Source organism: Dermacentor andersoni, chromosome 1 (assembly GCF_023375885.2).
Source record: "Dermacentor andersoni chromosome 1, qqDerAnde1_hic_scaffold, whole genome shotgun sequence".
Taxonomy (NCBI): Eukaryota; Metazoa; Arthropoda; class Arachnida; order Ixodida; family Ixodidae; genus Dermacentor; species Dermacentor andersoni.
In genome coordinates, this window is record NC_092814.1 from 407,541,873 (window position 1) to 407,568,252 (window position 26,380).

At 42.0% G+C, this 26,380-nt stretch overlaps 1 protein-coding gene across 13 annotated transcripts in view; it reads left to right on the forward strand.

The window, feature by feature from the left end:
- Window positions 1-875: 875 nt before the first annotated feature.
- Window positions 876-26,380, forward strand: part of LOC129381770 (uncharacterized) — a 28,732-nt gene continuing 3,227 nt past the window's right edge. Inside the window, exons 1-7 of one of the 13 annotated variants that reach the window (XR_011892115.1) lie at window positions 876-1,160; window positions 4,591-4,878; window positions 7,149-7,233; window positions 14,955-15,031; window positions 16,300-16,351; window positions 17,282-17,406; window positions 21,568-21,672. Coding sequence is in view for 7 of the 13 variants with exons in the window: in XM_055064869.2 (XP_054920844.1) it covers window positions 4,561-4,878; window positions 16,300-16,351; window positions 17,282-17,406; window positions 21,568-21,634; window positions 21,926-22,140 (777 nt within the window). In the remaining 6 variants the exon portion in view is untranslated. Of the gene's footprint in view, window positions 1,161-4,200; window positions 4,879-7,148; window positions 7,234-14,954; window positions 15,032-16,299; window positions 16,352-17,281; window positions 17,407-21,567; window positions 21,673-21,925; window positions 23,352-24,305; window positions 25,801-26,380 lie in introns of those variants that run through there. The other 12 variants (XR_011892118.1, XR_011892116.1, XR_011892117.1 and 9 more) reach the window with 12 other exon arrangements.

Below are 26,380 nucleotides of genomic sequence, written 5' to 3' on the forward strand. Positions count from 1 at the left end.
ACAGGACCATGCCATTTATGGGTGCAAACAAGTTCTTTGAGAAACAATTAGAGAAGGCAGTTGGGCTAGTTGGTACTCATTACAGACTTGAGACATCATTAATTAGCATGAAAAAGACATTCGACGATAGCAAGGAGCACACAGGTCAGAACACGAGAAACACTTCGTGCAGGAACGAGTTTGGTCCGGTGTATAGTGCGGGCAGTAGACTCTGGTTTCTATTGGACATACAGTTAAACCTGGATGTAACGAACCTATATGTAACGAATTCCTGGATTTAACGAAGTTTTTGAATTCCCCAACGCTGCCCCCATTGAAGCCCATGTATTTTCGACCTTGATGTAACGAACGCGTTGCGGCGGTTAGCCTTGATGTAACGAACTCCCAAAGCTGATCAGTCATTACTTTTAGCACTTTTAAGGAAAATTCGGCCGAAGAAATGCTCTAGATTATTGAATATTAATGCTGTAAGGAGCCAGCAGCTACGCGAACGCCAGGGATTGCCGCGACCGAGCAAAGTTAGCGATGATGATGATGATGGCGGCAACTAGCGCCGCTCCGTGCCTAACGTAGCAGTCTTTTCAGGCTTTGCTTGTCTAGCGTGGCACCAGGTGGCATTGGTATCGGCAGCGGATTTCTCTTGCAGAATTATTTTGTTTCGTATGGATTTGAGGACAAGCATTCTTATTTTGTGATTTTCATTTGTTTCAACGGCTTAGACACACTTATGTGTAAGAATTCACTTGAAAAGCAACGCTGATAGCCGGTTCTTTCATTGCCAAGGCGCCGGAAGGGAGAGGGGGAGGGACGATGACGAACGATATCCGTCACTTTTTTTTCTTTCTCTATGCATGCGTACGACACGGTCATTAGAGGAAACGCCAGTTCACGGGATTGGCCAGTCGTTTCAGCGGGTGCGAGAGAGAAAATCTGGGGGCGTTTGCGCCTGAAATTTCTCCCTTTGCCTAGGTACCACGGAGGAGCAGTTTCTTTGGTCGTTCTGTCCCTAGGCGTGCCCTGGCGTGCCGGCATTTTGCCGTGTGTCGGCTGGCGATCTGTGCGTCGCGTACAAGTTTTCCTCGTGCGTCTCCTTGGGTGTTGCTGGCGCAGTGCACTGGCGCGAACGATTGTTGTCGTTTGGTCAGTGGTCTCCCGTGAAGGCGAGTATGATATGGCGTTGCCCTGTCACTACCAGTGTCACACGTATACTTCTCATCGCGATCGGCACCGATCCGGATCGAAATTCTCGACTGTGATTGGGTCTCTCGCTCATTTTGTCCAAAGAAGGCAATCACGACCGCGAAATTCGATCAGGATCGGGCGTGATCGCGATGAGCAGTGAGCCGGAACACAAGATACACACACAGCGCACACTGTCAACAATTTCATTGCGAAAGCATTGCGACCTTTGAAGATTATAGCATGGCACTAGTCACTTGATAGATATAGCATATATTACATATATAGCAAAATATATAGCATCTTCACAGTTTGCCCTGTGTGTGCGTTTTCGTTCCTTGCTTGTGCCCCTGTCACACTAGTATCTTACCGTCCTCGCGAATTTTTCCATGCGTCGAACGCTTCGAGAGGGCTCAGTTGCGCGTTATTAAATTGCCATAATTTAAATATTAAAATACTATTAACTTGTAGCGTGGGGTCTCTTTTTCACGCTTCTGTGTCTTCGTCCGCTTCCGCTGCTGCCTTAGTATGTCAAACGGCAAACTTCTGACTGCTGTTGCAGAAGTCTTGGCGTCACAAGTTGGCGGCTGGACGTAATAATATTTATTTTAAGTCCAGCACGCTTAGGCCTCCGCCACTCCAATCCTACGGGCCATCCTGCTTCCAGCTTTGATCTCCCCACTACCCCTTGGGTGTCCTGGGGATCCTGCGCCGCCTGCTTTATTATAACCTCAGGTCCTCTCCTGAGCCCTCCGGTTGCATGTGCCCTCCTGGAGCAGTGCTTGTAAAAAATCCAATCTATCGTCGCGACTTAAAAAGCGACCCGCGACAACAGTCACAAAAAGCGACAACACCAGTCAGAACCTTGCCTGTCGAACCAAGTCATTCTCACCTAATTATTTAAATGATTAAGCGACTTCTGTAGGTGTCGGGCAATGTCATATTAAGCGACTGGCGAATTTGTTCCCTTTACTGGACGGATCCTGCATCTCGGCATGCATTTTGTAGCTGTGTATTCGTATAGATGTAGGAGCTCGGTGGGAGATCTATTAGTGCAGGCAGCATGCGCTAACACCATGTGGCAGATACTGCTTGATGATTTCTAGTATATCATACCCGCGCGCAGCTATCGTGTGCGCCACAGCCCTTATAAGTTATTTGGCTCAGCCATAAGTTCCAGCTTTGCTCCGACACCACGTGAGTGCTGGTTTCCCATGTCTGTCTGTCCACACAGTTCTTTAAGCTGACAATGACCGCTGTCATCATTGATTTTCATTTTTCGTTGCCAGGATCGTGATCCCCATCTTCACATTGCATTAGTACAAATAATAAGAAAACTTAGACCACTATTGTCACCACTTTGATTAAAGTTCAGGTCCCTGCAATAATGTGCATTTCACTCTATATCTATACATTTCTTTTCTTGGGAGTTCTTCGGAAGTATATTTTTTTCACTAGAAGGTTGGTAACAATGAGCACCTCACCATCATGGGCTACCAGTTTGGTGCAATGTCCCACTCATTATAATAATCTTATAGATGGATCGTCATTTGAAGAAAACCAATTCTTTAACAAATGGTCCATTCTGCATTATGGTTCTACCTACCTGTCTTCTACAAGCTATGCATTCACATATGAAAGAACTGTATATAATGATAGTGATGAAGCGGTGTATCTGAAATAACCTTTGACATCATCACAGGAACTTGGAAACAGGTACCACATAGTGATAACTCTGATAATCATTAATCATGTCTTATACATGGCTGCACATGTTTTCGTTCGCTTCTGGCCTTCCTTGGGTCACATGATATTTTCTGTACCTCACAATGAGACCTTAAAGCATAGGCATCTAAGGCTTTCACCTTAAAATGGAAAGACGCAAAATTGATTGCTTCAATGTTGCTTCCCATTAAAATGAACTACGTGTACTTTGTTTAATTTATTCACTTGAGAAATGCACATATAATACCATCCATGTTAACATAGCAGCATAGACTGTGACTATGTGGGGGGCTCCGGGGCCCGAGCCCCCTCCGGAGATTTTCAGGGGGGGGGGCTGAGCCCCCCACCCTGGAAAAAAAATTGTAATCTTGGTCCCCCACTTGATTAATGGCTAGCGTCATTACTATTGTAGTGTTGATAGCTCAGATATGTTGAAATAATTTTTGCTCTTCAAAATGAGAAAACACATGACATTGCTGAACTGTGGCTGTTCGTCAACTCTTGATATTAAACAATAGAGAATCTTCTTACCGCCCTCAAATAGTTTGTGCGCAGTTTACAAGCTGGAACATACATTCAACTAACTTTCTCCTCAAAACTTAATAACCGCTTCTCAGAATTACAATATTGAAAATTGTTCATGGCAGAACAGCCCCTATTGCATCATTTTGTGGAGTCTTGATAATAGCAATCCCTTGCTATTGAAAGTTGTAACATTCTTTTCATTAACATTGAAGTTCGAATGCTTTCAAGTCCTTTTAAATAAAAAAATAGGAGGCTTGGGACATTGTGATATAGGGCCTATCCAGACATTTTTAAACTGCTAGAATAAGAAGTTAACATTCACGAATGTTTGTACTGAGAAAAAGGTACCGAGTTCGATTTATCTAAGCAGTGGTTCATACACACCTCTAACACCACCCCAGGAGGAGCCAGACACTGCCAAATTTTTTCCAATATACCCCCCCCCCCCCCCTCCTTACTTTCTCCCGTACGCAAGAGGTATTCGCCAAATGCCAGTTAGGTCGGAAGAGACAAAATAGAAAGGCGTCTTTTTGCGCCTCTTGTTCATCGAGCAATGTTTCAGAAAAAATGAGGACATACAAGGCACTGTTTCCAACTAAATCTTTTATCCAAGAAAACCAATATACAGTAAACTACCACTTGAACGTCACTTAAGCAAATTATTCAGCTGTACGAACGTTTTTTGTATCCCCCATCGAAACCCCATTCAACCCAATGCAAATGCCTTTCAGTTTAACAAAATTCATTACAGTGGCATTTCAGTTCTGTGATCATATTCTGCTACATCATCATCATCATGATTTTTATTTTTACCACTGGATACAAGGAGAAAAAGGGAGAGCTGGGAAAAAAAGCCGAAATCTCTTCGGCTTGGCAAAGTTCCGGTCTCCCAGACAGGCACGGAAGCGGCTGGTGTAGCAATACAATTACGCATAAAGTGTGGAAATAAGAGTTTTTTTAAACACAAATACATTTAGAAATTTTCATGTTATTACATGGAAACTAGTTGTAATACAGTTGTGTCAAATGACTCCCAGTATACAATTATAATCTGTTATCTTGCATATTATTATTTAACACAGACTCAGTTGCATATATCATAGTGGACTTGGAAGCACCGAACGAGTACGGATGCTGATCAAATTTTTTCTGATCGCACAGATCGTGCTGTCGAGGACCGGATTCGTCGACGCAGGGTCTGAGCATGCACTGCATCAGGCCTATCTACTGCTACCTCCGGCTGTCTGCCCTGCTGGCTTCATCGGACAAAACAAGCCGCAGGAAGCTGTACCACGTGCACTGCACTGGGACCACCTGACCAGCACGGTGACGTCGACGGAGACATCGTGGCACCCGGATAAAAGCAGCAGCCTTTTCGACGTTCCCTTCAGTGGACTTGGAAGCACCGAACGAGCACGGATGCTGATCAAATTTTTTCTGATCGCACAGGTTAGTGACCAGCATTTAGTCTCTTCAGTTAGATACAACGGCGTAACGTTAACGGTGCTCCCAAGTCCACAATGCTGTGTTGCTATTTTGCGGGGTTGTTTTAATGTTGTCCGCTTAATGTTACTAACATCCGGAGACGAACAAAATCCAGGCCCTTACTCTGATTCAGATGAATGTTCGCAGCAGGAACTAATGAAACACATTCTAAGAGAACAAAAGGAAACGAACAAAACACTGAAACAACTGTCTTCAAATATCAAGCATGTGGAGACAATAGTTGCAGATTTGCAAGAAAGAATGACAGTTATTGAGAATGAAAGGGGATTATGGAAAGAATGCGAAGACAGGATAGTACACTGCGAGGAATCTTGTAAATCTACCATGATGCAAGTAGAATTTCTGGCATCGAAGGTCGATGATTTAGAAAATAGAAGTAGGCGGAATAACCTAGTAATTTATGGATTAAGAGAGAGCTCTGATGAAGATGTTAAAACACTTGAAGAAGAAGTGCACGGTATACTTAAGAAGATCCTAGGAATAGAAATTAACTCAATAGAACGAGTTCACAGAATTGGTACAAAGCAAAGCCAAAGGACACGCCCCGTTATTATCAGGCTATTCAACTTCGCTGAGAAAAACAAAATATTATCAAGCTGCTTCAAGGTGAAAAACAGCCGGATTTCAATATCCGAGGATTTCTCAAAGAAAGTATGCGACACACGTGCTAAATTATGGTGTTCTGCAGTAAGTGACAAGGCGAAAGGGGCAAAGGTATCTCTGTTATTTGATAAACTAAAAATAAATGGCAACACCTTTATATGGAATGAGTGTGAGGTCAGAAGAATTGAACTATCTAAACCGAAAACTTCTGCACACGCTGGCCCAGCAGCTTGCGATGGCACGTGACAACAACGTACGAAATGTATCAGAGTGTTATCACTGAATGCGCGCAGCGTAGTCAATAAGTCCAGCCTACTTGAAAGCATAGTTGCAGCCCATCAACCGCACGTTATAGTCATCACGGAAACCTGGCTTCAGGAAAGCGTCCAGGATTCCGAAGTGTTTCCACCTTCTTATCGGCTCATACGGAAAGACAGAGAATCGCGGGGGGGAGGTGTAGCTGTCGCAATTAAATCTGACATAAAATTCACAGTTTTAAACAGCCTACCTGACCATGAAAGCGTATGGTGTAACCTTACATTTAATGGAAAAAGCATATTTCTGGGTGGCGTATACCGACCTCCGAATGCGCCCCCTGAATACCTAGACGTTATGCATGATTACATTGCACAACACACTTATTCACGTTCCAATATTATTATCACGGGTGATTTCAATTTACCAGGAATCAATTGGTCTAATCTTTCGCACAACAGCTCCGACGCAAAAAGTGCTGAATCACTATTGTTCATGTCATTTACCTTCTCTCTAGACCAGCTAGTTTCCAAACCGACTAGAATAGCTGGTCAGTCATGTTCTGTGCTTGATCTGATGTTCGTAAGCAGTCTATTTCAAAATAACACATTAAACGTTGAAAATAGCATTTCAGACCATAACACTATTGTATTCTCCTGTCCGATTTTAGGAAACTGTGAACGCGTTAAGCCATCGATTGCTGTTATCAGGGATTACTCAAGAGCGGATGACAATGCTATCTCAGAATATTTAAACGCCTGCTTTCTGCAGGTTTCATTACTTCATGACGTAAATGAATTATGGTTACGTTTTAAGCATATTGTACACTTTTGTGAAGAAAACTACATTCCCTCCAGAAAGAAAAGAGTGAACAGAGAACATCCTTGGGTATCGCACGAAATAATACATATAAAACGAAAAATTAAAAGGAAGCGCAGAAAGAAAACCACACGTGACCTTCAAGATCTCGTACGCTTATTACAAGATAAGATAAACATATGGCCAAGGAGCGTTTTTTCACTGTTACTCTGCCTTCTTACACAACGAATAAACCACAAAAATCCTGGTGCTACCTATCGAGGGAGTGGCACACCGTATCGCAGATTACTGTTTCAAACGAGACGATTGTTCAGCCTGACGTCATAGCAAGCAAATTTAATGAATTTTTTCTATCTGTATTTAACAGAACTACATTATCATTTCGAGAATCCAATGCCTGAAATAGATATCGACCAACAAGGAATTCTTTGACTCTTACAAAAACTGGATGTAAAGAAACCCTGTGGCCCTGATCTTATATCAGATGCATTTTTGCAAAAACATGCAGTTTGGACGTCAAAATACGTAATTTACAGGCGATCTTTGGAAACTTCAGTGATACCTGACGACTGGCGAAGGGCCAAAGTAATACCTGTGCACAAATCTGGCTCTAAACTCGACGTAAGTAACTATAGATCTGTTTCATTAACATGTGCATCCAGTAAACTGTTCGAACATATTATTTATAAGGCCATAATATTGCACTTAGAGAATAATAACCTACTATACAGCCGGCAACATGGATTCCGTTCAGGTCTAAGTACTATTACTCAGTTAGCTGAGTTAATCCATGATGTAGCTACCACAATAAATAACAGAAGCCAAATAGATGCAATTTTCTTAGATTTTTCAAAGGCCTTTGGTGTTGTTCCTCATCCAGATCTTATTACTAAACTAATTGCCATTGGTGTACACGAGAAAACAGTATCATGGATCAAGAACTATCTCGAAAACAGAAAGCAATGCGTAGCTGTGAATGATATTACGTCTGATTGCGTCAACGTTTTTTCTGGTGCTCCACAAGGCTCGGTTCTTGCGCCCCTCCTATTTCTGATCTACATCAATGATATTCGTTCATGCGTTCAGCCGCCTATTCGTTGATGACTGCGTAGTGTACGCAACAGTGAATACCAGAGAGGATCAGGTAAAACTAGATGATTCGTTAGCTGCTGTACAAAATTGGTGCAACATTTGGGGGATGAAACTGAATGCATCAAAAACTACCAGTATCTCCTTCACTCACAAGAAAAATGTGCTTCAGTTTACATACACAATAAACAATATATCACTAAGAAAATACGAGGAGGTCACATATCTCGAGGTCACTCTTACAACGAAATTAAATTGGGAAACTCATATAAATAACATATATGACAAGGCCCTAGGTAAACTACATTTCTTGGGAAGAAAACTTAGAAACACACCTCCTAGTGTTAAATTAAATGCATGCAAAACCCTCATTAGACCCTCTTTAGAGTATGCTGACATTATTTGGGCCCCGCACCAGAAGTATTTAACCGAGAAACTAGAACGCATACAGAACTTAGCATTGAGATTTATATATTCACAATATTCACGTCAAACGAGCATTACGAACCTGCGCGTCAAGGCTAACATTCAATCACTGGCTCAACATAGAATGATTTCCAGATTAAAATTTCTATACTTACTTTATCGCGGCTCCTATCGAATACCACAAGCAACATAAATTCAAGCGTCATTCAGACTTTCTGCCCGAACCAACCATAATAAATCAGTACGACACCATCCCAGCCATAATAACACTCACAAGTACTCTTTATTCCCACACGCCATTTCCCATTGGAACATACTACCCTCTAGAGCCGTAAATTGCCCATCTGCCAACGCAATTATTGACAGTATTGAGAATCTGGAATTCAAATGGTGATATTACCTGTATTTCATATGCAGCCTCTGTAGATGCATTCTTATGGTAAACGCTGTTTCTCCTGCTTCCCGGACGGCTCATTTAAACAGTGTATATATTTATTGAGTGTGTTCTTTTTTGTGTGTGCTAATGCTCTTTGTTTTGGATACACTAGTTTCACTTTATTCTTTTTTTGTACTGTATTCCATGTTGTAACCACTCATGCATGGGCCTGACGATGGCCTGCAGTATTGTAAAATAAATAAATAAGAATGCAAAAGCAATATATGTATACATATATATACATACACACACATACATATATAAATATAACAAATTTCACAGAAGTTTACAATAAACACAAGTTAAGTTACCATCAGGAAACATTCTTTTTTTCAGAAATTATTTTACATACTTGCAAATATGTATGTGCATCTATGTTAAAAAACATAAAAAAAGAAAATCTGCATATAGGCTGCTGCTTTCGCGACAGACATCACGGCAACGTAGCCCAGGGCGTCATCACATCCTTGAATTTTAACAAACGCGAAGACGCCCTTTGCAGCATCCAGTTTACAACACGAAACCCTGCCACGTGGTTCGGGCACAATCACTGCAGCGGAAACCCGGATTCTAGGAATAGTACTTACAAGTGTGAATGTATAAACAAAATGAGAATATATTATAAGTTCTGCGGAACTGTTGGAGCAGTTAACAATACACATCTATAAGAACAAATCCAATATTTTAGTTTTGTTTAGAGATAACACATCAACATGTTGTTGGTTAAAATAGTTAAGTAGGGACGGTAGTGTATGTTTAAGGCATTGGCAGCCATAATTAGTACGTGAGAAAGGGATCTGCCATGGTGCCTGGTGACGATATGAATATGCACTTCTATTTTGTTGTAGAGTTGCCGGGGCTAGGAATGAATAGAGTTTTCCCAGTATAGCATTTCTATAGCTTAGTAATGTTTTGAATTTATATATGTCACGGGCTCTGATTATTCTGTTTTGTTGGAAAAGCTCTTGCGTATGCTCGAAAAAAAGAAACGTTCGCTATCGCCCGAATTGCTTTCTTTTGAAGTATTTCCAGCATTTGAATATTTTGCGCTGTAGTGTTACCCCATATAAGTGAACAGTAACTGAGGTGTGAATGGAGAAGAGCATGATAAATGAGACACTTAACTTGAAAATGTAATGCACTTAAATTGCAATTTAACACACCAACAACTTTTCGTACCTTTGAGCAAACATGACTAACGTGTTCATTCCAGGACATATGCTCTGCGAGTATTATGCCTAGGGTTTTTATGGATGACGTAAGGTTAATTTTATACAGACCCCACACAATAGTATCTGGCAATGTAGTAGAACTTCCCAGAGCATGAAAAATAACGCACTTTGTTTTGGTTTCATTGAGGATGAGGCCGTTTGCCTTAGACCATGCTCGAAGTCCATAACAAACGGAGCTTGCTATAGGCGTTATTTCTTTTAAATCTCTACCTGTAAAGAAAACAGAGCAATCATCTGCATACGTGACAAATTTACACATATCGCTCACTTGTACAATATCATTAATGTAATACAGGAAAAGTATCCGGCCAAGAATGCTACCTTGGGGCACACTCGCTGTCAAAGATTTTATCTGCGATCTGTTCTCATTAATTTCAGCAAACTGATGTCGGCTTTCTAAATAAGATCAGATAAGTTCAAGTGTTATTCCTCGGAAGCCATATTTTTCCAGCTTTATCAGCAGCAATTTCTGGTTGACCCTATCAAAGGCGTTGCTGAAGTCTAAGTATAACCCTAAAGTCAGAAATTTTTTGTCAGTGTTCTCTAGAATAAGCTCCTTCTGTATACTTAAAGCAGTTTCCATAGACCGCTTTTTCTTAAACCCGTGTTGACAGTCGGTTAGCAGGCTATGTTTTTGCGAAAATTTATTAATACAAAAGTTAACAATTTTTTTTAGTCCCTTTGATAGCACAGGAAGTATAGATACTGGCTAATAATTGCCCATATTATTTTTGTCACCTCCTTTGTGAACTATTACTCTCGCTACCTGCATATTATGCGGGAAAACTCCGGTTGACAAGAAAATATTAAAAATGTGCATTACTGCAGGTGCAAGTAAGTCTATGACGCACTTAATTGGCCTAATTTCTAAATCATCTACGTCTTGACTATGGCTATTTTTCAAGGATGAAAATGTTGTAATCACCTCAGGGATGCTCATAATCTTTACGAATAAAGATTCTCTTAAGGAAGCGGCATGCATTGTATCTTGAATGTCGTGATCTATGCATCCTACTTTAACAAAACAATTTTTAAAACGGTCTGCAAGTTCTGTACCACCTACAAAAGTGCAATCAATGTTCAACGTATCTGTTTGTGTATCGACTGACTTCCGATTTAGTGCTTCGTTTATTTTTTTCCATACTTTGTCACTTCTGCTATTACCTCCATGGAGTTGTTAGTTGAGTTTTCTTCTCTATTAGTTGCAGGTGTGCCTAATACAGTGTTTTCACTTTAACCTCCTTATTTGCCTTTCTTCACTCTCATTTCCACTTGAGAATTTTGAACTTTGAGTGCCTATAACCTATATTAGGAAGTAGCCGCTAGCTACACTTGGGAAGCAGTGTTTTTTTATTTTAAGCATGAATGACATTGTCATTCACTGAACTTTGTGTGTAGTGCACAAAGCATCACATGGCAATAATTTCTTTGTTGAAAGAACTATAAAAGACACCGGTAAAAAATTACTCCATAATTAATTTGGGATAAGTAAGCTGAAAACCCTGTATTGTTTTTAGAATGCTTTTCTTCCCAATTGGATGTTTTACTGGAAAACATTTTGCAGCAGAAATTATGTTCCTGTGTCATCCTTCCAAAAGGCATGGTAAAACTTGAGCCCACTTAGTGTCTGCAAAACTGAATGAATTGGTTTTATGTGTAAGATTAAATTGCCCAAATTATACAGAATTTTTTAATGTTAATTATTAAGCTCAAGGATGTAATTAATGCTTTGAAACATTTGTTCTATGCTTCCATATATGTAAATGTAAGCTTTCACACAGTGAACACACTAAATTAGAAATATGCCTGCTATCCATGCTTTTTGCGCGTTAAAGGAACTTGCATGCTTTTGCATGTTTAGGAAATTGCCTTTTATTCTGTTTATACAGCATAATTTTCTCACCTATACTAGTAGCTACAGTGTACTGAGGTTGAGTGCCAAGGCAAGGAACCCGGAAGTTTTACGGGAATAACTACCCAAAATTACTGTGGATGGATCTGGCAGTGGGAGCGGTTCAGGAAGTGCACTGAAACTTCGAAATTAATGTTCAGTGTGACCTGCAGCATCCTGGAGTGAGGGTCTGCACTGGAAGGAAACTATGAAATATGTTAGCAACTAGTCAAACATTGTTTTAACCCCAATGAGTGCTTCAAATGGTGCATAATGGGAAAGGACAACCAGTGACATCGATGCGAGCCTTCAGACTCTAAAGTTTGCTCTATGCATTCCTCTGTGTCATTTCATCAATGGCAACAGAGCAGGTGCGTATGCAGTAATTTTTTTTTTTTGGGGGGGGGGGGAAACCATAGGTCTCCTTCCTATGCAAATTAGGGGAAGGGTACCTTTATTATACAAATATGAATAATGCCGACCATTCACCACAAAGACACATAAACCCGAAAAGAGAAATGAAATAAGGTGCGTCTCACAGGTAGGCCTGTGAGATGCACCTCTCCTTTACATGGCAAACAAGGAACCCCATCAAATGGACTCACACTGGAAAGAACCGCAGGAAGAACACTGCCAAGAACAAGTAAACAAGTGAAAATGTAAATTAAAGATTTCTATAGTAGAATACATAGCAACCATGGCACATGAACCGCGCGGGGTTGTGTTACTTAGCCAGCCAATCACAAAAGCAAACAAAATCATCGTCATGTGGCCTTTTCAACAATGCGTCGTACTTGATAGATCCGGAGAGTCTGCTGTTCTTGAAGAGCCTTTTATCGGCAGAAGCAATAAGGTGTGCAACAGACATGGACAAAGTGTATGGAGTCTGAGCATTTCACTCTTCAAAAGTCTGCGGTACAGTTCATTTCACTGCTGAACCAGTTTTACTCATGAAACTTCACTGCCAACTGCACTGAAACTTGAAAACAAATAGTTGCAGCAAAGCAAGCATTTTATAATTTTCAGTTGAATAAAGAATTCGACTTTCGCCATTATTTTATTTATTTATTTTATTTACAATACTGCTACTCTCATTTGAGAGCGTGGCAGTTGGGCGATACAGTAGACATGTATATGAATACGCATTTAGGCAGAACAGTTAATTGAAAAAAGGAAGAAAAAAGAAAACAATTGCCCGAGGATGGTAATATAAGAAAGAAGCTGAGTTTAGAAACAAAAATGCAAGTTTTCACATGACAGTTAATTAACATGATTCTGGCAGTTAAGAACACGTAATTAACTAGTTTATACATAAAATAGGAGCGAACTGAAAGATAACACTTAACGCGTGAAGAAATTTTAAAGTTGTGTGAAGGGATACGCTTTAAAGCATACACTTTGAGAGCGAGAAGACACGAATGGAAAAAGAAAGAACAATCTAGGCAAGCAATCAGCAGGAAATGGCAGTTATAACAATTATCTTAGGACTAGCAGTAGTACAGTAATGAAAATTTATTTTGGGAACACAGTGTACCATATGTCCACATAACGACAATCAAACAAAAATGGAAAAAGAAAAGTGGGAAGTCGAAAGCAACACAATGCGAAATTTCTGACGATGACACGTGCGAAGATAAATTGTTTTATTTACGCACTGCAGCTTCCACTTGTGAAGTAAATTCGGACAACGATTCGATGGCGGTTATAGCATGATCAAGTTGGTTCCATTCAGCAATTGTAAGGGGGAAGAATGAATACTTTAACGTGTCATTGTTGCATGTGTATTCTGTTAAAGTGTGCGCATGTTTGTTACGTGTTTTTCGAGCCTCAGAAAATGAAATGTACCTGGACACATCTATCTTATAGTTATTTTTTAGAAGCTGAAACAAGAACTTCAGGCGAGCGTGTTTTGCCCTGGTAGATAGCATTTGCAATCCAGACTGTGTTAGAAGATTAGTCGGTGAGTCAGTGCGTATATATTTGTTTTGAATGAACCTTATAGCCTTTCTTTGTACTGCCTCTAATTTTGTTATGTTAGTTGTTGTATGAGGAAACCAGACTGTATTTGCATATTCGAGAACCGGCCTAACGAACATTGTGTAGGCCGGTAGCTTCGTTGATGTTGTAGAGAGCTCAAGGCTTCTTTTGAGGAAGAATAGTTTGCGTAATGCACCTGCCGTGATATTCGAAATGTGTTTATCCCACCTGAGGTCTGAGGTTAATGTAACTCCCAGGTATTTATGTTGTTCAACTTTAGTGAGTGGTATGCCGTTAATCTCATATGTAAAGTTAGATGGTCTTGTTTTCCTTGTTACGGTCATGACCACAGACTTTTTTACGTTAATTGACATTTGCCAATTAGAGCACCAAATAGCTAGAGTGTTGAGGGATGTATTAAGTGCGATGTTATCGTTATAATTAGTGATTTCACTATAGATAACGCAGTCGTCGGCGAACAGTTTTATATTACAACCAATGTTAGCTGTGATGTCATTAATATAGATTATTAAGAAGAGTAATGGCCCAAGAACTGAGCCTTGGGGAACTCCGGAAGTAACGGTGACAGTGTTAGGTGGCATTTTTTCGTAGGTTACAAATTGTGAACGATTGGCTAGAAATTCTTTTATCCAGGCTGAAAGGAGCCCTTTCCCAACAACACTTTCAACTTTAGCGATTAATTTGTTATGGCATACACAATCAAATGCTTTAGATAGATCAAGTAAAATCATGTCAGTCTGGCCGCGGTGATTGATAGTATATGCAAGATCGTGGACTAGTTCTGTTAGTTGGGTTATTGTTGATAAACCACTGCGAAAACCATGTTGGTAGGGAGACAAGAAGCCAGTGCTCTCTAGAAAAACCATTATGTGCTTTAAGATTATGTGCTCTAGAAGCTTACAGGATGTACTAGTTAATGAAATGGGTCTAAAATTTGAAATTTCTGCTGTGTCGCCTGATTTATGGATAGGTATTATCTTTGCAATTTTCCAGTCGTTCGGTAGCTGTGAAGTCGTGAGTGATTTACGAAAAATTATGCCGAGGTATCTACTGCACCATTCTGCATACCTTTTCAGAAAGTCGTTAGGTATGTTGTCAGGACCGCTGCCTTTTTTAGGGTCAAGATTAAGCAGAAGATTAAGTATGCCAGCGTCCGTAATGTGTAATTCGCCAATGCTTACGCCCTGTCTCGTTAGAATGGGGGGAATAATGTTATTGTCTGTAGTAAATACTGATTGAAAAAAAATGTTATATACGTTGGCTTTCGCAGTTTCTTCCTCTGGGCTTAAGTGGGACGCTTCTCCATCATTGGTGCGAAAGTGCCTCCAGAACCTTCCGGGATTATTAGTAAGAAAGCTCGGTAACTTTACATTAAAATAATATTCTTTTGCTCGTTTGGCTGCAAGCTTGAATTCCGCGATGGCATTAGGAAGTGTCGTCACCCTGGATTCGTCTCCTCCTTTAATTTTTATTGTTCTACGCAGTCTTTTCAGACGGCGCTTTGCCTGAATTACTTCTTGGGTTATCCAGGGATTATTTTTTGGCGGCCGCTTGGTTTTAGTGGGCAAGTAGTTTGTGACGCAGTAGAGGACGATAGATTTGTACTTATACTCGCCTATTATACTTTAATAGGCGAGGGAAAATGTATAAAATTATGCGCTAATAATATTATTTTTGTGGTTACCGCCTTATTTGCCTAACAGGAAAAGTTTGAAGTATGAATTATTTGCAGCCTCGCAGAGGAACAGTGGCTGGCGGCTATGAGGCCGTGGGCGGGGCTTCGCTGCATACTTAAGTTGCATCCGACTATAGTTAGTTTCGTTTTTTAATTACCTCTAGAAGAATTATAGAGAAATATATATTTGCGGAACAATCACATTTCTTTTGGATCCCTCGTTTACTGCTCTACCAAGTGCCAAAACTGACTCTTATTGTTATTTGGGAGGTTGTGTAACGATGCGTGGCCACCAGTCCCGTGCAACCGCATAGAGCGCAGGACGCTGCGGCTCTAGACATGCTGCACCCACCGTGAAGGTTAGAAAAAAGCCCACATAAGCACAACAGAGAAGTGGCAACATTAGGCGGTTTGACCGATAACTGTACAAGCGTCATTCAAGACACACGGAATTGCTCCCCACTTCTGGCGGCGTTTACAGTAACGAACGGCACACGCGTTATCAGCGTGATAGCATTGCCTGTTACTTTCCTGTCGGGAATGATAACGCGCATGCCGTTCGTTACAGGAAAGTACCGGGCTCGCCGCGTTAAAGAAAGGAAATGCGGACAAGCAGATGACGATTATCGTTGTGTGGCAAAAGGGTGTAATTATGCTTAAGAGTGTATGCTAGCCACCATACCCTTAGTATAAACATATCTTCTCTGTAAAAAAAAAAAAAAAGTTTAACACAGTGATTTTCGTCTGGTGACAAAAAAAAAAAGTCGCTTCCAAAGATTGTGCGCATCTATAGCCAAGCCGATCCATGCCTAAAGCTTCCCAAAATGGCCGACTGCATCGTCGAAATCGTTAATACACTCTAATCGTTCGCTTGATTTTTCGCTGCATTGGAAATGCAAGCGGTTAATTTCGCCGAATGAAATGTCTCGACGCTTTTCAGCGCCCGTCTCGTGCTTCTGAAAAGAGCTTGCGGTATTGGCGTGAACAGACAGGCAAGTGGACGTATTTATTCTACAGTTATTGAACAGTTACTTATCGATACATCTTGAAGTTAGCCTACAAGTTGTCGTTAAAAGTTCCGTCTTTCAGTAGACCTTGTGCAGCGTACTCTCAGCTCAATACGAAATTCTTGAGTGCGTTCTCGAGTTTTGTTTAACGGTAATGAGAAGGAGTTAGATAATGCACAGAGGCAAGGTTTTGTCTGGTCTTGCAGGAGTCCAAGGTGCTTTTTCCGCCGCGTACACTGTCGCAATCGTTACACGTCTGAGGAACCAGACTGGCGGCGCATAGGTAAAGCCGGCTGCCAGTGCAAGCCGTAGTCCCCTACATTGTCGCTATAAAGAGGAAATTTGTACGTGTACTAAGTGTACGCAACGTTTCTTTGTTTAGTATAATTTGGCGGTGCCTCCAGCAGACAAAATGTGGATCCCATACTGCTCCGTCGGTTTGGGCTCGGCAATGCCTCCGCGTGGCGGGCGCGTTTAAGAGAAAGCTTTAGCTCGGGTGTTCCAATCTAAATACATGTAAACGCACTATTCGTTTTTCTCGGCAACCACTGCACCAAATTTGACGAGGTTTGTTACATTTAAAACAAAAGCTTAGAATCTAGAATTTCTGCTGGGTACACAAAAGATTTAAGCGACACAATTGAAGCAAAGCGGGGCATGGTGCTTTCAGTGCCGAATTTTTTATAGAACATGTAGTTTTCCATTATAAAGGGGACTGTAATGCGACGTCTTTAAGTAGGGGGTTGTCTTATATTCAGAGTCGACTTATGTTTCAATATGAACGGGAATGAAGTGTTACGCAATTCTATTAACGAAATTTACCTCTGCTGTTTAGTTTCCATATTGTGCGTAGAAGCAACAGTGCGTGCACTTACAGCTGCTCAGTTTATCTTCAATGCTGCTCTCATTTTGTAGCGTTCATCACTTGTGCATGTGCAACACATTGGCGGAGGCAATACGAACTGCATTTCTCACTAGCTGGACAAGTCAGAATGGCAATGAACCTTGGAGAACAAGACTCGAATTGTGAAAGTCTGGTGGTAAGTCTGAATTAATATATTTTCATTTATATTTGGTGTTAACTTTCCAGCGCACTTTCCATCCTATTGAAGAAACATTTAGCCCCGTTTGGCCTGTTTTTTGAGGGCCTTACATCAGGCCCCCTAGCAAGTTTTAGCTTACACTGCAATTTAAAGCTTCTTGAGACCCGAATACAGCCATGGGACATAATTACTTTTCAAGCTGGTTATTATTGCCTCCAGGCATGTTACGAACATGAAAGATGTTTTTTTAATAACATAGTTTTAAATAACTGGCATCTTCTTTAAATGTCACAGTCATATGTAGACAGGCTAAGAGCTGCATCTCCAACAAGTGAACATCTCATGTTCGCTATGGTAAAAACTGTATTTCATTGCCTGAACAGAGGTGAAGATGGAGTTATGTGTAGTAGACTGTTACTTGGCTGCTGCATCCTGGATTTTCATGCATTAATGAGGAATTCAAAACAGACTTCAAGGTTGCTTCCTGCTGTTTGTGACAATGCAGAGGTCTAGATCAATTTAGTGTGAAATTTCTTGAAAGTAGATGAGAAGAATATGAGTGAACCACTTTCGACAGTTCCACATGCATTGGACTTCATATACATGATGAATGTTTGGAGTAATGACTTCAGACTTCTGGCATTGCTTTACCGAAATAATCTTTTAAACTGGTTCATTATTAGAGGAGACAGAAGAAATTGAATGCCCTCTTACCAGACCACCATGAGGTGAGCATGACTGCCAACAGAGACACACTCTCCCTCTGCCTTGAGTAGCATCCGCAAGCGACATTCCTTCCTCGCCTTGTCACATACTTGAGCCGAAGAACTACATCGGGTTCACGTGACTAGCACCGCCCGCTTTTTTTTTTTCTTATCCATTTTTGTTGCGTGGCACATTTTCCACCGTGGCATTGTGCATTCTGAATTGGGCGATTTACCGAAGTAATGCGTCATGGCGAGCGACACGACTGTGTTTTGCGTCGCACTGTTTGTTTGTGTTGCCTTGACTCTGGCTGGGTGTGGCGCTTTCTCGAGAGGGAGGAAAGTGGCGTTTCATTTGAAATTTCAGCTGTCTGTATGACATGCACACATTTGTCATGAATATCTGTGTCATGTGCTGTAAGGCTGTAAACTTAAGAACAGCATTAAATACATTCTCTTAGTGGTGAATGCAACGCATATTTATCTTTTGCACACAAAGAAAATGTGAACAGTGTACAGTGCTCCCACTTCTGCGTCAGTCTGATAAAAAGGCCAACAAAGAGTGATACTGCACTAAATCAAGTATCTTGAAATTTGGAGACATACTAGGGATGCTTCTGCAGCAGACATGATTCACCAGAGAGGTTAACAATGTACAGCTGCTTGCGGTGACCAAATGCACAGCACCATCAGTTTTGTGCCATGCTATAATTCTATCAAAACCGCCTAAAATTCTTGCAGCTTTTTAAGAAAGGATTAGTGGCACATAACAGTGTGCCTTTTTTTTCCTGTTTTTTGAATGTATATTTTGCTCCCACATAGCTGATGTGACTCAAAGGTTTATAGTCCTGAAAGCTTGTTTGCTTTGTTATGAATGTTACCAAAAACTTACGTGTGCAAGTTTACCTCTGTCCACACTGAACGCAGACACAGTGAGTTTATTTAGTATGGAAAGCTAAAATAATGTAGTGGCTGCACTATTGTTATGAATCTCGTAGTGATAGATGTTGCTGATTTTATGTAGTGCTTGTTTTCATCACTCAGGATATCACCCAAAATGCTAAGAGGCAAAAAAAAAAAAATTATATAATGTTCACAAGATATGGTTATGTGACGAGTGAGGGAACGAGCTCGCCTGCGGATGTTGCAACCACAAGAGGTTCAAGTAGATTTTATCGCATTAAAGTGTAACAAGTGACTAGAAAAAAAAAAAAGCCTGGGCATGTCATCAAAAGATACCACTGGGAACAAAAGTCTATGGATCTACACGCACCATGAAATACCCAATTTTTTTTCTTACTTGCCATGTTGGCATACACTGGTCCACAGTAAAGTTGCAGAATGGGGCGGGCCCTCCATTTCATTCCTGCTTGACAAAGTTGAGATCTCTTAATTCCACTCTTTTTAACTCCCCAGAATGCCAAGAGTTGTACCATTCCTCCAACTTCAAATGAAATTCTTACTATACTGGCTCTTTCAGTATCTACCTATAGGTCACTATCTCTGCCGTGGTACTTGCCAACAAAATGGTATTCTACTTATTGTGTGAAATTCTGAAGTACTGGACACTGTTCCAATGACGAGCTTTAATTGCACCTAAACACTAAGCTTTAGTTGCCAAGAATGATTCTATTTAGCAAGAGCATGCTTGGACTATGACACAAGGATGGAGGCCAAAAAGTTACTGCCCTTCCACTGCTGCGAAGTGGGGTGCAAGCGAAACTTGGGATCTGCGGCTCTTTGTAACGCCTCACGGCGAGGGCGGCACATCAACGTCGACCCCTTTCTCAAGTTCCCGGTGGCATCAATCAAACACTGCCTGTTCTTTGGCCAAAGGCACAACACGTGGCCTGCTCCCACTGCCATTCCTTCAACACAGCCTGCTCTTCGGCAGAACAGACCAAACGCAGCCTCCCCACCTGACTGCTGGGCCTGAACTGGTGTGGGAAACTGCGGGTGTCATGCGAGCGAACACACCCTTTCCCTCCTCTGGAGGAAGGGGACGCCCGTGATTGGCTCATGCCTTGCGCTGCTTCTACTTACCCACCTTAAAGGCAGCGTTTGATGAACTGACAGTGGCTGAATCGGTTAGCATGGTGGTCTCGCAACCCAGAGGTCGGTGGTTCGAATCCGCAGCCTGATAAGCAATTTCTATTTTTGCGCAGCTTGGGTTTTTTCACGCGGTAACACCGACACCAGTGAGGCAATACAAGCTTCTGTTAAAAAGGTCACAAATGGTTGCATCTTATGCCAGTTCCTGTTCATGTGGACATTCAGTGTTATTTTTCACTGTCAGAAGTATCCTTGAAGAAAAAAGGGGAGGGGGCCAACAAAGCATCAACACTAAAGAAGCAACGTCGACGTACATGGTAGTTGAAATAAATCGATGATTAAATGTTGATTATGCTGTCATGTACGACGCACAAATTGTGAGATGGATCTGGCGAGCTTCAAGCTCACCTGTCAGCACTCTCATTGGCCTGTTGAGCATGTGTAGCGTTGGTAAAATTAGCATTTCCTCTCTTCAGCGTTGACTGCTGCATTGTGGCGTGGTGGAGCACTGCCATTACGAATCCCCTCACAAACTATGACCTACCAAGCTGCACTAAGACCAGTGCACCAGTTTCACGTCTGTGCGCACTCAAGGATGACAGCACGCATTGCATGCGAACTCAGATGTGCATACATACAAATTCTTGATTATGTCTCTCATTGTACTGTTACACTAGGGTACGTTTTAATACTGCTAAAATTACTGCTTAATTTGCACATCACATAGCATTAATTATAAAAAATTCAGCATGTGCATATTATAGCCGGCTATAAAGAAAAAAAGTTAGAGCTCCTTCCAACATGCTATGTTTCGCAAGCTGTTCCAACAATGAAATAGATGATTGCACAATGGTGGCCGCTTTTCATAAGTTAGCTTCGCTGGAATACATCTGTGTTAGTGGTAAAGCATACGAATTTGGTTTCGTGTCTTGGTGAACTGTGCAAGCTATTTCCGGCCCAAATTTCTTTTTAAAGAGTTGCACGCATTCATCATCATCCTATTTTAAAGTTCAGTGCAGAATGAAGGTGCCTCCCTGCAATCTCCAATTATCATTGTCTTGCGCTAGCTGATGCGAACTTGTGCTTTCATATTTCATCATCTCACCTAGTTTTCTGTCATCCTTGACAGAACTTCCCTTCCCTTGGTCCACTGGTTATCTACCCTATGCATTACATGGCCTGCCCAGCTTCATTTTTTCCTCTTAATGTCTACTAGAATATTGACTATCCGCACTGCTCTCTTCCTGTCTCATTGTCATTTATCATTGTATTGCTCTTTGTACGGCCCTTAACATGTTCTCGAGATTCTTCGTTAACCTCCAGGCTTATGTGCCATACTGCATGCTTAGAAGAACAACGTGTCTACCAAGTTGACATTTTCAAATTCCCTGATTTTTTTCAGGTTTCACAGAACTTTGTTTTATGTCAAGATGGGCTGACACCATGTCACCTGATGCTGTCACTCTCTGGTAAGCATGTTAAAAAAATAAAAACAATCCAGTTTGAACAGTAAGGAGTTGTGTTTATTTTATTCAAAATAGAAAACTGAAAAGAGGGGTTTGTAAAATGCACAGCTACTAAAATATCTTCGAAAGAAACTCTGTGCCCTTTTACTCTGTGAAGGATGACCAGCAAAGCTGCGTACGTGGGCCCCTTAATGGTGAACTGCACCTCTACCGCGGGTCAGCCTGGTATTGCACTACCTATGGGATTGGCCCATGTGTGGCGAGTGCTTAAAGCCTGCTTCATCTCCGCCGCAGGTTTGACTGGCATTTCACGACCTTCGGGATCAGCCCACATATGGGGAGTGCTTAATGCTTGCTTCACTTCTGCCTCGGGTTGGCCTGGTATTGCACTTTCTTTGGGATCGGCCCACCGTATGAAAAATTGTTGGTCTATGCGCGGATGCGATCTGCCAGATCCTCACCATAGACAGCTTCACTGTAAAAAAAGTGGTCTAGCTCACGGCAAATAGAGTCAAACATTTTAAAATGCGAATAAAAAGAGATGCATACAAAAGCAAATAGAGCTATTTGTATCAACTGATAGCAAGCTCATTGGTATCATGCCCGAACTTTGTCACATATGAGATTCTCCAAGCAACTGGAAAGTCAACCTCAACTGTCCTGACATACTCTCAGCCTGCGCATAATGCCTCACTGTTGCATTTCACTGCTTTAAGGGGTTTATTTTGGTTTGGATGTGGGTAACCTGCATCTTAGCGTCAGCCAACACTTTGCTTTTTGAGCGCAAGCTCCTTCAAAGAGGCGGCGGCACAGTTCCTTTCCTGATCATTCCTCAATGCAATGGTCCTTCCTATGCGTGTTCGCCCCATGGATGAAGCATCCTTTTGGTCAGTTGTACAGTCCGATTTTTCAGACTCCCTAAGGGCCGCTACAATGTCCGAAAAAAAAATGAATGCATGTCTTTTACTGCCCTTAAGGGCCCAAATCGCCACAGGCACGTCCGAAAAAGCTCTGAAGGTCTGCCAGTACACTTATTAGGCATATAGGTGCTTGCACTCTGACAGGAGACTGCAAGTGCACGCGAGTCTAACAATATATGTGCTGCGTCCCATACACTTCACCGCGTAGCATCACTGTGCTGAGGCAAAGCTGCCTTTCGAGGACTAGCAATATGCAACGCGCCGTGCTTTACGAGGATTGCAGAGGCAGAGTGGGTACCTTTGCTGACAGCGGTGAATTCTTTCAATGAAAAAGACAGCACCGAATGTCAAGAACCGTAATAGCCTAGCGTTCCCGCCATGGTGATTACAGTGGCCAGTGGATCTGCGTATGAGAGTGTCAGTTCAAGGTGGTGAGATAACACGGCGGTGTTGGCTTTGATTAATGCCATATCAAATCTGCAGTTGCAGCACATTCGGAGTGCGGATCACTAGTGAATATCTCGGCAACAGTGGGGACAAATTACTAGTGATTGAGGACCTTAACCAAAAAAGTGTTAAAGTGGGTTTGAAGATTAATATGCAGAAGACAATGTTGAAGAATTCACATCGCCAGTCAGCCTCTAGAGTCTGTACAGGAGTAAGTCAGTTGCTCGTAAGGGACCCTGATCATGAAAAGGCAATTTACCTAAGAATAAAAATGGGGTGGAATGCATATGGCAGGCATTACCAAATCATGGCTGGGAGCTTACCACTGTCATTGAAAGAAAAAAAAAATTAAATTATGGGGTTTTACTTGCCAAAACCACTTTCTGATTATGAGGCACGCCATAGTGGAGGACTCTGGAAATTTCGACCACCTAGGGTTCTTTAACGTGCACCTAAATGTAAGTACACGGGTGTTTTCACATTTCGCCCCCATCGAAATGCGGCCGCCGTGGCCGGGATTCGATCCCCATCCTCGTGCTCAGCAGCCCAACACCATAGTCACTGAGCAACCACGGCAGGTGTCACTGAAAAGAAAAGTGTACAACTATTGCATTCTACTAGTGCTAACTTATGAGGCACACATTAGAATCGGGTAAATACCATAATTAAACTTTGTGATATATGGTTCTTGCTTCAAAAGTTTCCTATGGCAAGCATAAATGGGAGTTGTCGACACGCGATCACACGTGTTGAATGCATACATTGTTTCCTAAGCATCGCCGAGCTAGACGTGCTGCCACTAAAGGGGTCGCTATTGGGTTCACCATAGGGGTCAACAGCGAGTCACTGTTCCAAGTTCAAGTTATCCTGTGAAGGCCAATTTTACAATCAAAATAAGAGATTCGGGACTGTAGAAATGTATGACTGCCGGCCAAGACCTTTGGCCAGGATTGAATTACCCGGAGTCGAATTAACAGAAGTCGACTGTACCGTATGGCAGTGTACTTTGCAGCAAGAATGTATCTCCTACTACACATAGCAGAATATTGGCATGCTGCAGTGCTCAGTGGCTGCAGAACAATAGACTCCCATAAATTTGATCCCGTCTGAAAGTCCCAGCCGACACACGTGCATTTCTATAGGTCCAAACTTCGGTTATTTTGATACTAAAATAGGCTTTCACCCAATAATTCCAACTTGAGCAGTCGGCATGCATGCTGACCCCTACAGTGAACCCAATAAGCGACCCCTTTGGTGACATACCTTAGAGGACAGTAGATGTGTGAAACAGACTTTATCTCCTGCAGGAAATGCCTATTTTCTGCCTGCCCAGGAGGAGCTCCAAGCAATAATCACAGATCAAAACGTCTGATTGTGGTATTCACCCATTTCTAATGTGCCATCTTTAACAAAACTTTCTTGGCGATTTTCATATGCTTTACCGCATAACACGGATGTATTGCGGCGAAGCTGACTTTGGAAAATTGGTTGCAATGTGCAACACATTGGACCCTTGTCCGTTTTTTTTAAAACAAAAATTGTGTGCGCATTTGATTTCTGTTTCATTTTAGGGGCTTTTGTCCTTTCTATGCTAGTTTACACTTTGGACACACAGACAGCTGGCGTGTGTTTCACTCTGGGGCATGTTAGAATCTGTACGTAAACCATGGCAAATAAATCAGTCATGTGTGTTGGCATTTCTTCTGCATCTTCTTAAATTTGACCCACCAGATAATTCAATCTGTTTCGTCAGTCCCGTCAGAGTCGAATTAACGGAATGAAGTCAACTGCATTTTGCTTGCTGCTCAGAAGTAGGAGCTTGAATAAATAACATAGCATTACAACACGTAGGACATAAAGGAGACAAATGAAGTGCCAACTTGCCTAAGTTAGCACTATATAAGCTTGAACCCAGATGTGCCAGCTGCATTAAGGTTGTGACAAAATGTAAAATCGCATGTGTTGGAGACTCAGTAGGTTGGCTTTCCTTCTTGAAAAAGTGTTGCAGAGTGCCTGTTGAGGATTCACTGATTGATGCTGTCAAACTGTCAACAAGGCTGCCAAAAAATTATTCTTAATACAACCCTTTCATGGACACAACAAGGTAACAAATTGTTTTGTGTGTGAAGCATTAAGAGTATATTCGTGATCAAATATTGTTCTTAAAAAGTGACCTCAACGAGACAGCACACGAGACTGCACCAGATCTAACTCACCGTGTGAGCCCGGACTCCCTCTCAGCAGGATGGGCAAGCGAGCGCGATCCCCTCGTCACAACGATCTCACCCAGCATTACAAGTTAGTCAAGAGAACCATGCCGCTACCGCACTAAGCACCCAATAAAGCTCAAGAAGTCACGTACAGGTGGCTTCAGACAGGCACCTACGCATGCCCGGCCTTCCTGCACAAAATCTTTCCGGACGTGCACCCTCACAATGCGTGTCACTACTGTAAGGATATAGCTAGCCTTGATCACATGCTCTGGGCTTGCCCCCTAGTGCCAGGACCACCAAGGAAGAGTGGGACCGAGCTCCACACAGCTCGGACCTTGAAGCACAGCTCTGGGCTGTCCATCGGGCCCGCGACGCGGCGGAGGGGCATGGCCTCTCTGTTCCGACGTGGGAGTGGCCCACTGCGCACTAATCGCACGTACCGACGGATGTCAAGAAATTTATTCATCCATCCATCATCAAAGCAGTTGTCAGAAAACATTCTGCAGGGAACAGCTAAAACACTATGCATTTCTCATTATAGTGATATTATGTGTGCGTGAGTTTAATAAATAGATAATTTGCAGGTGTGTGTATGGCAAATTCAGATGCTAACTTCACCAAAGTCATAAAAGCACACAGCACTCTACTTAAAAGGAATCTGAGCATTTGGCCACTGTTGTGTCACTAATGTGCACTGTCGTAGCCGTCTTCATTACCAATAATAATATATGGGTTTTACATGCCAAAACCACTTTCTGATTATGAGGCACGCCGTAGTGGAGGACTCCGGAAATTTCGACCATCTGGGGTTCTTTAACGTGCACCTAAATCTAAGTACACGGGTGTTTTCGCATTTCGCCCCCATCGAAATGCGGCCGCCGTGGCCGGGATTCGATCCCGCGACCTCGTGCTCAGCAGCCCAACACCATAGCCACTGAGCAACCGTGGCGGGTCTTCATTACCAAGCAGAAATACACCCAACAAACTATTTTTCGGACATGCATGAGAATTCGGGTATCCTTGCAACACTGCCACGTACCTCACAGAGGCAATTAATTATAAGCACAGCTGAAATTTCGGATGCTGAAATGCTTTGCCTTCAAAGTGCGGAAGGCACAACCATTGTAGAAAGTGTTGTATAATGCCAGTTTTCAAGCGTAAACTTTGCT